This window comes from Brachyistius frenatus, unplaced genomic scaffold (assembly GCF_029030835.1).
Source record: "Brachyistius frenatus isolate BFR_SWC_R1_liver_20210118 unplaced genomic scaffold, ASM2903083v1 Contig_68, whole genome shotgun sequence".
Classification (NCBI taxonomy): Eukaryota; Metazoa; Chordata; class Actinopteri; family Embiotocidae; genus Brachyistius; species Brachyistius frenatus.
This window is the reverse complement of record NW_027210667.1, coordinates 943,338-956,838: the sequence shown is the minus strand read 5'-3', so window position 1 is coordinate 956,838 and position 13,501 is coordinate 943,338. Positions and strand designations below refer to the sequence as shown.

General features: G+C 43.4%; 1 protein-coding gene across 1 annotated transcript in view; it reads left to right on the top strand.

Moving 5' to 3' along the window:
- The first annotated feature begins 498 nt into the window (after positions 1-498).
- Positions 499-13,501, top strand: part of frem2b (FRAS1 related extracellular matrix 2b) — a 50,953-nt gene continuing 37,950 nt past the window's right edge. The window contains exons 1-2 of the mRNA XM_069707409.1: positions 499-5,653; positions 6,750-6,839. Coding sequence (XP_069563510.1) covers positions 643-5,653; positions 6,750-6,839 — 5,101 coding nt within the window. The 5' untranslated portion in view covers positions 499-642. The remainder of the gene's footprint in view (positions 5,654-6,749; positions 6,840-13,501) is intronic.

The following is a 13,501-nucleotide window of genomic DNA, read 5'->3' as shown; positions in this document are numbered from 1 at the left end:
TGTGCAGGGCATCCTCCCTCCTCAACAGCATCGACCAGGAGAGGGAGATAAAGCTCTTCTCCAGTCAGATCAGGATTACGCATCCATTTATACAGCTTTTGATGAATTTCCCTTATGTTTAGGAATGTTCTGGAGGGATTGACATTTTTTTTAAATAACATTTGACATACATGAAAGAGTTTGTTGTGCTTTAGAAGTGTTGAAATTAAATAATTCGGACATTATTTGCATTGCAAGTCGTACAGCAGGCTGCAGACTAAGTGATGCATCACATCCAAATATCACCTATTCATTTCTTTTTCCTTATCGAACCCGACGAGGTCCATCCTGCGCGGCATCCTTTTCTCAGCACAGACTGACACAAGACTCGTCCATTTAAAACCTGACCATCGCGTTCCAGCGGAGATATCGACCAATTGGCTGAGAGGAGGGCGTGGCGCTCCTTACTCCAGCAAAACCGTAGTATGAAGTTTAGATTAGCAGTGCACGGCAGCTGTGAGAGAATGGTGCACCTCAGTGCCCGTAGTTGCGTGATTTTTTCCAACTCCGATTTTATACTCTTGCAACTTTAACCGAGGTACGTAGTTTCCACGGGTGTGTGCGCAAAGTTCAACGCGTCTCCGCTGCGGTTCCACTCTACAAATGGCTTGGATTATTCCCCCGCATCTGCACGGGACTGGCGCTGCTTTCATTGTGCTTGCTGTGATTCTGACAGGTGATGCGCTTGCACAGGTTTTTGACAGCTATGGATTATCGTACGCCTTGAGGTCCGAGCTGTCAGAGGACACGATATTGGTTGCCAATAATGGGATCCGCGTGCCTTTCGGGAGATCGGTCTTCGTTGAACCCATCAACGATTTGGTTATCCAAGTTCAGCCCGATGATAGATGCAGCATAACAGTGCTGGACAATGATCCCTTGTCTCTAAGGCCTGGACACCTGTCTCCGAAAAAGTTTCCGTGTGAATTCGGCCCCAACGACGTGAAGTATTCTCACTTTGGCTCCAGGAGTCCTCCGAGGGACAGAGTGAGGTTGCAGCTCAGGTATGACACCCAGACGGATACAATAATAATCCCCTTTATGATGGAGGTGCAGGTTATTTTCACACAGCTGGAAGTGTTGACGAAAAACATGCCGCTCACTGTGGAGAAACTGCTCAGCACAAGTAACCCCATCGATAGGAACATTTTAGAATTCACCTACGATAGAAGCGCACAACAATGCAAAGTCGCCTCCCTCTCCAGCGGCAGCGTGCTGCCCAGGTATGGGAAACTTGTAGACGAGGACAGCCTGGGAACAATGGTGGACTGTGACGAATTTCTTAAAATGAACACTCGTTATCAGCATACTTTCGCTTTGAAGTCACCAAACAGAGATTACATTCCCATGGTTGTGGAATTACAAGACAAAGAAGGCAATTTGCTCAAGCAGGAATTTTTCCAGATTTTGGCCAGAATCAGAGAGGGAGAAGACAACACGCCCCCTAAACCCAGTTTTGTTGCAATGATGATGATGGAAGTAGACCAGTTTGTCATGACAGCAATAACCACGGATATGTTGGCTGCAGAGGATGTTGAGTCTAATCCTGATGAATTAATATTCAACATCACATCCCCCCTGTCCTTTGAGGAGGGCTACATAGTGAGCACAGATGATAGGAATTTACCAATAACCTCATTTTACCAAGGAGACCTGAAAGAGCTGAAGATCGCCTACAAACCCCCTGCTGTGGATTCAGACACAGAGCGGATTTTCCAGATTGAGTTTGAGGTTGTGGACACAGAGGGGGTCGTGTCAGACCCTTTTGCTTTCATGATTGTTGTTAAGCCTATGAACACGCTGGCCCCCGTGGTTACTAGGAATACTGGACAGTTACTGTACGAGGGTCAGTCCAGGCCTTTGTCCAGTTCACAGAACCTGGAAATCAGTGATGAGGACAATTTAGATAATGTCAAAATTGCTGTTATTGATGGTCTTAGGCACGGAGAGTTGACTGTTCTGGGCTCCAGGAAGAAGTTTTTCACCCCAGCTGACCTCGATGCTGGAGTAGTCATATATCAACATGACGGCAGTGACACATACAGTGACAATATTATTTTCAGAATGACAGATGGCACAAATGAGGTGGAGTTTCTGTTTCCTATCACTGTTGTACCAACAGATGATGAGCCTCCCATTATCAACGCCAACACCGGTTTGGTTCTGTTCAAAAACCAAATGATGCCAATCTCCTCCCTCATGCTCAGTGCGGCAGACATTGACTCAGAGGATTCAACAATCAAATTCACAATAGAGCTCCCCTTTTCAACAGTGGGGCAGGTGATGCTGCGTCAGTCGGAGGCTCCAGAGGACCCATCAACCTGGAAGTTTAATACGGAGGATGAAATGTATGAGAAAGTAGTGACTGAGTGGCTGCAGCAGGATATTACTGATGGGAAACTGTTCTACAAGCACATTGGGCCGCACAGCACGAGCACAGTCATGGATCAGTTTGTGTTTAGAGTTCAAGATGACAATGATCCACCAAATCAATCAACTGAGAGCTCCTTCATTGTCAAAATTCTCCCCGTTGACGACCTCCCACCTGAACTGTACTCTGACACGACCCTGCAGATGACTGTGCATGAATATCAGCTCACTTTCTTCCGCAAGAAATTCCTCCGGTACACTGACCTTGACTCAGAAGATCGGGATCTCAAATACACAATCATCCAGCTTCCGACGGACACAGATGAGAATAGCCCCGTTGTATTAGGAGCTCTTGTTTTAACTGAAACGCCAAACACTGAAGTCACAACTTTCACTCAGGCACAAATTAATCACCATAAAATAGCTTACAAACCACCGGATCTGGAGCTTGGAATTACAACTCATATTTTGCAGTTTAGGTACACGGTGGAGGATGTTTCTAGAAACAGTGTAGAAGGAGTTTTCACTATAGTTTTGAAGCCTGTGGACAACACGCCGCCTCAAATAACGAACTCTGGGTTTACTGTGCTTGAACGTGGCACACACATCCTCACAAGCGCTGAGCTGGACACCTCGGACACGGACACGGATAGCAAAATGATAACCTTCACGATCACTCAGCCACCACTGCACGGTCAGATCCAGTTTATATTTACCGATATGACAAAAGGAGACACTTTCAGTTTACAGGATATTGGAAATGGCAGAATTTCATACATCCATAACGGAGATGAATCAACGATTGATTCAATACAAATAGATGTCAGTGACGGAGTACACATTCTTCCAATAACTATAAAGATTACTGTGAAGCCAGTTGACGATGAGACTCCAACTATTAATCTCCCAGTGGGAACCATCGGCTCCTACATAGATGTTCTGGAAAATGGAGCAACAGAAATCACGAGTAACGTCATTCAGGGACGAGACGAGGACACTGATGACCTCCGCTTGACCTTCATTGTTGAGGACCCTCCAACTTTAGGAGAAATCCTGGTGAAAGGTGTCCCATCTGGAACATTCACGCAGGCAGATGTCATTAACGGCCTTGTGGTCTATGCTCATACCAGTGGCGAGATAGGCTCGACCACAAAGGAGGACTTTTTCAATCTCACTCTGACAGACATGTCCGATGAGTGGACTGTAGGGGGAAATAAGATCACAGGTGTCAGAGTGCACGTGACTATTCTTCCCCTGGACAGCCAGGCTCCGGAGGTCTTTGTGGGGCCTCAGTTCACTGTCGTTGAGGGAGAGAAGAATGTCATTCAGATTCTTCATATAAGCGCTGATGATGTCGACACCCCCAACGATGACCTTCTTTGTACAATCATCGTACAGCCAACTTCAGGCTACGTGGAAAATATCTCCCCAGCCCCAGGCTCTGAGAAATCCAGGTCTGGAACAGCTATTAGTGCTTTTACCATCAAGGACATCAGACAGAATCACATTTACTATGTTCAAAGCATTCACAAAGGAGTCGAGCCAATAGAGGACAGGTTTACGTTTAGATGCTCTGATGGCATCAATTTCTCTGAAAGGCACTTTTTCCCTATCTCCATAATCCCCTCTAATGATGAAAAGCCAGAGATTTACATGAGAGAGTTTGTAGTTATGGAGGGCATGAACATTGTTATCGACACTCCCATCCTAAATGGTGCTGATGCAGATCTCCCCTCTGATCAGCTCACATTTATCATCACCAAACCCCCCAAGCACGGATTTATTCTCAATCAGCTCACCACCGGGACTGTCCCCGTCTTTAACTTCACCTTGGATCAGATCAGGGAGGCCTCCAGCATTGTGTATGAGCATGATGATTCAGAGACCACAGAGGACACGTTTGATATTGTTCTCACAGATGGAAAGTTCAGTGTGGAGAAAACGGTGATAGTTATGATCATACCCGTGGATGACGAAACCCCAAGGATGGCGATCAATGATGGCCTTGAAATTGAAATAGGTGACGTGAAAGTTATCAACAGCGATGTTTTAAAAGCTACGGATCTGGACTCGGAGGATAGCATGCTTACTTACATTATTCGATATGGGCCTGGTCAGGGCTATCTACAGAAAACAATGCCTTTCGGGACACTGCAAAATATCACAGTCGGAATGAATTTTACGCAGAACGAAGTGGATCAAGGTTTGATTGTATACATCCATAACGGGCAAGAGGGAATTCGAGACCTCATCAAATTTGATGTCACGGATGGAATCAACCCTTTGATTGACAGATACTTCTATGTCACTGTTGGTGGCATTGACATGGTATTCCCTGATGTGGTCAGTAAAGGTGTGTCCCTTAAGGAGGGCGGCAGGGTTACTTTGACAACAGACCTTCTCAGTACGAGTGACCTCAACAGCCCAGATGAGCACTTGGTTTTCACAATCACCCGAGCTCCAATGAGAGGACACTTGGAGTGCACAGACACACCTGGGATGCCCATCTCCTCCTTTACACAGCTTCAGCTGGCTGGCAACAAAATCTACTACATCCACACCGCTGACGACGAAGTGAAAATGGATAGCTTTGAATTCGAAGTGACTGATGGCTACAACCCAGTGTTCCGCACTTTCCGCGTCTCCATCGCCGACGTGGACAATAAAAAGCCTGTAGTGACAGTTCACAGCCTGGTGGTGACTGAGGGAGAAAACAAACTCATCACACCTTTCGAGCTAACAGTTGAGGACAGAGACACCGTCGACCGGCGCTTGAAATTCACAGTCACTCAAATCCCAGTTCACGGTCGTCTGCTCCTCAACAACAGCCGGCCCGTCACCTCCTTCACAAAGCAGGACCTGAATGAGAACTTGATCAGCTACAAGCATGATGGCACAGAGAGTGCAGAGGACAGTTTCTCCTTCACCGTCACTGATGGCACTCACACAGACTTCTACGTCTTCCCTGACACCGTGTTTGAGACTCGAAAGCCCCAAGTGATGAAGATTACTATCTTTCCAGTGGACAATGGGGTACCGCAGGTGCTAGTGAACAAGGGTGCCCCGACATTACGCGTTCTGGAGACGGGTCACTCTGGGTTTGTGATCACCAGTAGGTCTCTAAGAGCAGAGGACAGAGACAGCATTCAGGATTCTGTGACCTTCAGGATTACTGTTGCCCCGGAACACGGCTACCTGATCAACCTTGGCAGAGGAAATGCCACCGTCACGTCCTTCACACAAGGTAAGAGAGCTGATTTTTAAACTACTTTGCAATCCTGTGACATGCCTCTGGGTTTGTAATCTTTTGCAGAGAGACTCACACTGGAGACATTTTCTGTTTCTCAGAGGTATTTTGATGCCAATCTTAAACTCACTTTACATTTACTGCTAAATTTACTCCCCATCTGATGCCTGAAAAAATGCTGAGTTCAAACATAAAGCTTTTTGTTTTCACTCATGAGAGCTCTTATTTACAGAGATGAAGTATGCCAGTGCCTCAGGCTGACCACATATCACCAGAGAGGAGCATTTTTCACACAGCCTCTAATTTATTTCACTTTGGGAGAGAACTGTTGGTGATTTGTACACTGCCCAAGTAATATTTTCTAACCCAAATTTGGTGAAGTACAGACATGAAGATGGATAATGTGAACATGCAAACATGCCAAAGGGGAGAGTGTCATGGTAGTCTGGCTGAAAGCAAATCGCTGGCTTTGTAAGCAATGCAGTGCAGCACAGCAGTTACATTTCAAACAGACCAGAGGGGCTATATTAAATGGTAAACATCACGGCTGTAGTGTACAGTCAATGTCCATGCTTTTATAAATGAGCCACTGTGTGATGCTTTTCCCTGGAGGCCTGTTCAATATTTCAAGAGTTTTCACAAGAGTAAACAGATGGTAAATAAAGATTCTCTTCTGGGCACTTTAACATTTTTGGCTATGCATTTTTATGCTTTGGCCCCTTTGCCGGGAGATATTTTGATATCAAATATTGAAGGCAGCAAGGGTGTAAACTTCGCACCAAAGCACCAAACTATCAGGCTGGTAAACAGACCACGGTAATAGAGCCCAGAGAGTCGAGCCATTCTTCATGTTTAGGGTCATACAGGAGTCTTATAGATACATAGCCCCCTTTTTAACAGGCAGTTTCTTCTTTCGGAGTCCCTTGACAGTGTCAGAGTTGCACATCTCATCACAGTCTGCCTCTGAAAGCAAATATTGTGACAAAAACACAACTGATCACATCTTCTGACTTGTTATTTTAAGTTAAATAATAGCTCTAAACTTTTGTGAGAAGGATGACAAGGTTATTAATGCAAATGTTCTCTTTTTCAGCTGAAATTGATGACATGAACATATGCTATGTTCTGAGGGATGGCGACAATTCTACGAACGACATCTTTCATTTCTCCATCGAGGACAGCGGTGAGTTCTTTTATTTAAACATCCCATCTGAAAGTTATCTTGTGTGATAACTGTTAGGTTTGAAATGAGTCCTTGTTATGCCAACTCCAGAGGCTGAAATATTACATTTAATTTTACACGGTCTAAAACTGAACCTTAAGAGATGGGAATGGCTTGCTTTGATTCCCAATTTCCCAATTAAGTAACTTCACCAAGCAAACCGTATGTGCAAAAAATTCCTAAACCGTAACTTCACACGGTTTCTTATTTGAAGAATGGATGGGGAAAAAGAAACGGAGGAAATAAGAAGGAAAGATGTGCTGTTTATAGATAGCTTTTGTCTCTGCCCTGCTCTGTTGATTCCCATTCAACCAGAAGCTCACAAAAAAAACATTGAATGTCAGCGCTCCCACGCTTATTAAAAGTTTATCTGAACAGTCTTGTTAGTCTTACTACAAATATATCGTCGGTGTAGGCCAGTGTTATAGAAAACACCCATAATCACTATTGATTATTAGAAAGTAATGATCACTTCAGCAAGTATCTAATTAGAAGAGCAATTAGCAAAGAGCTTCCCTTTACTGCAGATATGTAACTGGGCGCAGACTCAGTGAATGCTTGGAGGCTATCATGCCTGGTGTTGACAATTAGCAGAAGCAGCGTGCCTGACAGTGTGTCCTTTCTGCTGCCCCTCAGCTGTGATGAGTGAGCACAAAGGACCACTCTAATAGGAGCCCTCTTTTCCCACCAGCACCTCAGTGGGCCCCTGTACCCGTGTTCTCATTTCTAAGGACTAATCTATGGCTTCAGCTTCGTAGTGGACAGGTTCAAATGAATAGCAACAGATAGAAGGAGTGCTAATGGCTTAAATGCAGAAGCTGGTCTGGATGACAGTGTTTTACCTGAGCTGAAATGTCAGCCCTCTTTTGTTGTGGAATGAGGTTCCCTCATACCCTTTATTTTTGTTTCACTTGAGTTATTTGTCATGGATTTCTGCGGGCTTCTTTCCCTCTCCGTCACTTTCTCTCTCTTTGCAGCTTGCTTGATGCCTGATGACATAATTGTATCCTGCACTAGTAGTTTATCTTCCACAGCTGGCAATTAGATAAAAACAAATTTCAGCACCCACTACATTCAAAATTCAAATTCAAAAAAACGCTTTTGTCTTACAAACTGTCTGCAGTTACAATGTGCTAGAACAGTCAGCACACGTCTAAAATGTCATTCTTTGACATGGAAATTCTGCTTTTTTACCTAAATGGCTTAACAAATTAATGCATAGTCAATGGGATGACCCATCCATAAAGGACTCAACACATACTGCACTGCAGCTTGTGAGGCAGTAAGTGAACATTTTTTTAATAAGATTTAAGCTGTGCTGGTGGCTGCCCTAAATCCCCAGACAGAGCCTGCAGCTCTTTGAACAGCCGTGTTGTGGAGGGGCTGAATAGTGTGCACTGGCACACAGCTGCTCCATGTTACGTTCAGCAGTGGAAAACCATCTCCTCTTCACTTCAAGCTCATTGGGAAATATACCAACTGTACTTTGCAATGCTTTCAGGGGGAAAAGTTACTTTTCATGTCACAGCTGTTCAGTGGGATTCCAGCAGTTTGTGCCAACAACTGTGAGGAAGCATGAATGTATGCAGAGTTTTAAGTATATGCATGTGCTTACTGCTGATGAATTTATACCAGAATTTTTTTGCCTTTGTACAGTGTGTATTTTAGTTCAGTGGTCATTGTCTTTACAGTATGTAGGAATTATATGAGCATGGTGGTCAGACATTTGTTGCCTCCTTCAGGAGAATTCCCGTGGGATTAGTGCACCACATAACTGATTGTTTTAGGATTTCTGCTGCCTCCATTCTCAATACAAATATACAGACACTTACAACTGGCACTTATTACAGGGCAGGACACTAATTTACTGTTGGCACTTTTACTCTTGGCAGTCTGACTTCTAACCACAAAGTTGTTTTAATTGCTGGAGCTGAGATCATAGCTTCTGGAGCAGATGGATTGTCTTGTAACAGGGCACAGTCAGTCTTAAATTGAGCTGCCAGGAGGTCAGCTGCTTCTCTGTGGCGATGCATCTGCTGCTTCCTACTCCGTTTTCACTGAGAATAGCAGATTCATAGCCATGATGTGATGTTGGACCTGACTTTCTCTCGTCTAGTGTTTGGCCCAGTTGAATTTGAAGTAACGACCTTTTAAGTGGGCAGGTGATGTTTAAGAACCACTAAAAAGGATGACGAATACGAAGTAAATTGTTGTTTAGTTCGACAAATTAAGTTTTAAAATAACATTTTAAGTGTTTCCCCCAATTAACTTGGCTACTTAAAGACAACAGATACTTTTCAATATAAATTAAAATTTGACCACATCCCAAAGTGCTTTGTGATTAGTTAGATTCTGAAAGTCTGACCTAAACATTACTTTTAACCTTGTTGGGGTGTAAAGAAAACAGAACATTTTTGAATTTACTTCCAAATGATTCTGTGCATTTTTTGTAACAGTCTGCAGCCATTTAATTGTTGGTAATTTCAGGACTTTATGTGTAATTTTCTCCTGTCTGCAGTTTATTTTTCATTTCAGAAGCTGCCACCGAGTGCTGTTTTTTATTTTTTGTTTTTTACTGTGGTGCTTAAGATGCTTTCACCAAAAAGGAAATGACATGGCTTATTTTCCAAGAGCTGTTTGTGTGTGTGTCATTATTTGTGAAGCTTGTCAAAGCTTTGAATGATTCATCACAGAGGACTGAAACTACATGTATTAATTTGTGGGTATCTGTTCACGGTTTTAGAGAAACATCACACCTGGACAGCACAGTCACGAACAGAGGCAGGACCTTGAAAGCCGGTTAATAACTGAGAAAGTGTCTTGTTTAGAACAAGATTGGTGTGTGTGTGTGCGCGTGTGTGTGTGTGTGTGTGTGTGTGTGTGTGTGTGTGTGTGTGTGCGCGCGTGTGTGTGTGCTTGTGCGTGTGCGTGTGCGTTTGTGCGTGGGAGGGGGGCTGCCCTTGTCATTCTGAGTCAGTTAATTGCCGTGTTTCGGTGGACTCCAGGCCTCCCCTTGTCTCCTGGGGATTCAGGTGCATTGAGGTGAGCTTACCTGAGCACACACAAGCCCTGGCATTTCCATGCAGTTGTTTGTGGAGCTAAACCCCTGTCTGCCTCCAGCCAGTCAATCATCATCACGGATGTCCGTAATGACAGACACACTGCTGCGGTCTTTGTTTTTCATTCCAGACGCACAAACCACCTTATTTCTTTTCCTTCACTGAGTGACAGCAGCAGAAAAAGATCATTAATTGCTTGGTGCATACAAAAATTTGCCATCTCTGAAGGTCAAACTCCACAAAAAGTTCAGTTCCCTCATGTTTCCCGTTTTATTAATGAGACTTATTCAGATTAAGAAGCAGAAAGAATTTAAGTCAGTCATTCAGTTTGTAGTGTACAAAATAGAACAAATTCCTGACTGGAGCACTTTTTCTTTCATTTAAACCCTCGAAAAAGAGAGGAATGTTTCCCCTCTCCAGTTTCTAACGCATTTCTGCAGAGCCCACCTCAACAAGCATTTGTTGTTTGTTATTTCTGCTTCATGAAACAAGATAAGTTCAGGTCACCATGAGTGCTTCAGACTTATAAATCCTCTGAACCTTTTGGGCTGGCAGTAACATCTGATATGTTGGTTGTCAACATCCTTCATGTTATCTGTGTGTAATCACTTGTGACACCGAGCGCACACTCCATCTCCCTCGTCTCCCCTTGTCTTTAATTCCAGGTTAGGGTGGGATTATTTTACTCCCCATAGCGTGCTGGAGCACAACAAACGTAAGGTAGAACATGCACTCACATGCAGTTGTGAGGTTAGTATAGGATTTGTGTATGCTATAATATCCCCATCACAGCATAGGTGATGACTGTGCAATTTTGCAGTGTTTTTCTATCCTGTTATTAATGAAACGGTCTCTCCTATACTTTTCTTGGGGGGGGTATAACATTCCTCTGTCCTTGGGAGCTATGGTATGAATCATATTCATAAAGTATGCAGTAAGCTGCTGCAAATTACATAGCTGGTCCGGTTGTTGTGTTTTAAAGAGATTTCAGGGTGTTAGGTTTTCTTCACTGTCCATCTGTGCAGCAGCTAATAAAATGTTAGGTATAGTCATTTTATTGTGATAGAAAGACATTTTTTTGTGATAAAACATCTGGGAGTTGATTATAGAGCTATTCCTGGGTAACAGCTGCTTCACTTTGGGGATGAAAAAACTGAATTACAGAAAGGATTTAGGCTAATCGTTTTAGTTAGAGAGTGATTTGTGTCTCTTGCCGGCCCCTTATGCCGTCAGTAGATAACTTTCTGTTGTAATCTTCTCACCAGTCTGCATTGCAGTTATTTTTGCAGTGTTGATTACCCCATCTTCTCGTTTCAACGCAGGATAACGAGATATATCTGCAAATTCATTTTCCTTTAATGTGTTTGTGAAGAGCAGAGATGACTTAGGTGAAGGCATACCTGGCAAGAGCTGCAGTGACTCAGCAAAGAAGTGATAAACGATCAATAAAGGAATCAAACATCCATTGTGATCTAGCAGACTTGAACCAATGTAATTCCTCTTAGAAAAAGATGAAATAAGCCATTACTAATGATTGATTCATCCCAAAAAGCCACTAAGCCAAAACATGTTGACGTGGGCTTTCATTGTTCAATTATGAATCATGCATTGAATTAGCACATGAAGGATTTTCTGTCTTTTTCTTTGGGTTTGCTTTGGCCAAGACTGTTGGTTTACTATCAGCTTGTGTGTTAACGTTTTACTTCACTTCCTCCTTTATAGTATATTTTTCTCTTGAGTACTGCCGAACAGTCCATATTTAGTCAGAAACATATTCCGCTTCCTCAGATGTGTCTGCTGCGTGGGACAGGAAATAAAGAGCCCCAAATGTATTAATGAAAGACAATGATTCAGAAGAGCCACCACAATGTCTGATGTATTTTTCCTTCTGGTCATTGTCACGAAGAATCTTTGGCGCAATTAATTTTCCCTTCAGAAAACAGGAGGTGAACCCTGCTTGATGATTCTTTTTCCCCCCCTGTCTTAAAATACTGCCAAACTAAGTGTATGGGGCCAGAGTTAACAAAGCAAAGGCACATTCCCAAAAGTATAGAAACCCCAGGCCCAGGCTTGTTCTGAGGATGGTGATATGTGTCTTCATAATTGCCTTAGGATGTCAGTGTAGCAGAACCGGGGATGTTCTCGTTCTAGTATTTGGAGAAAAATCCCTGTTTTGTGGAAAAGAGCTTGCAGGCTAAAGTTTGTGTAGTCTGTTTGAAGGACAGTCCCACACATATTAATTATAGAAAACCTGATGAATACATGCATGAAATATATTTAAAAGAAGCAACAACAAAAAAAACAAGCCTGGAATGTTTTGCCAAATTATAATGAAGGCCAAATTAAAGTGCCAGTCTCTTATCAGAGCATTTCATTTGTGTCATGTTTGATTTTGGTCCTGACTGTATCAAATGTTTTCATGAGACTTTTTTTTTTAACAAATCTGACAGCACCATAAAACGGTAGAAATTCTGAGTGACAGTAATGGTACAGTTGCTGCTGTGACATCGCTCTTTCCACAGCAGCAGAGCTTTTGTTCAGTTTTGCAAAATCACCCTGGATAATGTGTTTTTGGCCACTGAATCCCAGCAGTGGGCCGGAGCTGCTCTTGTCAGCCCTGCTGCATGATAAGCCTCCGACAGCTGGGCTGAGGCTGAATGTCACAACTCTCTTCAACTGAGCCCGGGTTTCACGATTGGAACCCGATGCGGAGTACACAGCTTTTGTACGCCCTTTTTATGTATATTCGCACACACAACGCACCCTCTATCTATCTGTCACGGGGCCAGCTGCCTGATTTCATAATCAGAGATGAAGCTGGCACAGCTGGAATGTTTCATCAAGATGCTGGGCATCAATGACAGTTTAATTGAAAACTGTTTTGTCTTTGATTTCAAGCCGTCATCTCGTTTGATTACTGTGCTGTGATGTAGATCAAGAAAAGCTTATTTCATTTTGATATCATCAGCATGTCAGTATGCCAAGAAAATATACAATGCAGTAGAGTTTAAAATCTTACACAGTTTGATGCGAGGTCCTTTGAGAAGGTTTTCATTTCCACACACGGTAGGAGTGTGTCTTGAAACTAACAGGGCTCTCATTTAATAAAAGGCGATGATGAAACCTTTCGGGGATTCTGTGTTTGGATCAACCTCCCACTCACCACCACCTCCACCACCACATGCCTTCTATAGGTGTAGGCTGATGTGCAGGATATAAGAACTCATGTTGTTGAGAAACGGGAGGGAGGAGCATTCAGAGGAGATGAAAGAAAGAAGTGCTCTGTTGGTCTCAGTATTGATGGGGGCAAAGCGTCAAGCTGCTTCCTGTAGCCTACAGTGATGGCGTGAATGTGCTGATGTGCAGTTCACTCTTTTCACACCACCTGTGTTGTCAAGTTGTGCAAGCTCACATGTAGGTAAGCCCTGCATGAAACCTCATCTGCGTATGAATAGAATTGATTTTGATATTTGCCATAGACTTCATTACCTGTACACAAAAAGCAGACTCATAATTGAAGGGTGTACACTGCTTCTCTACATTTCTAAGAGGATACGAGTCCCT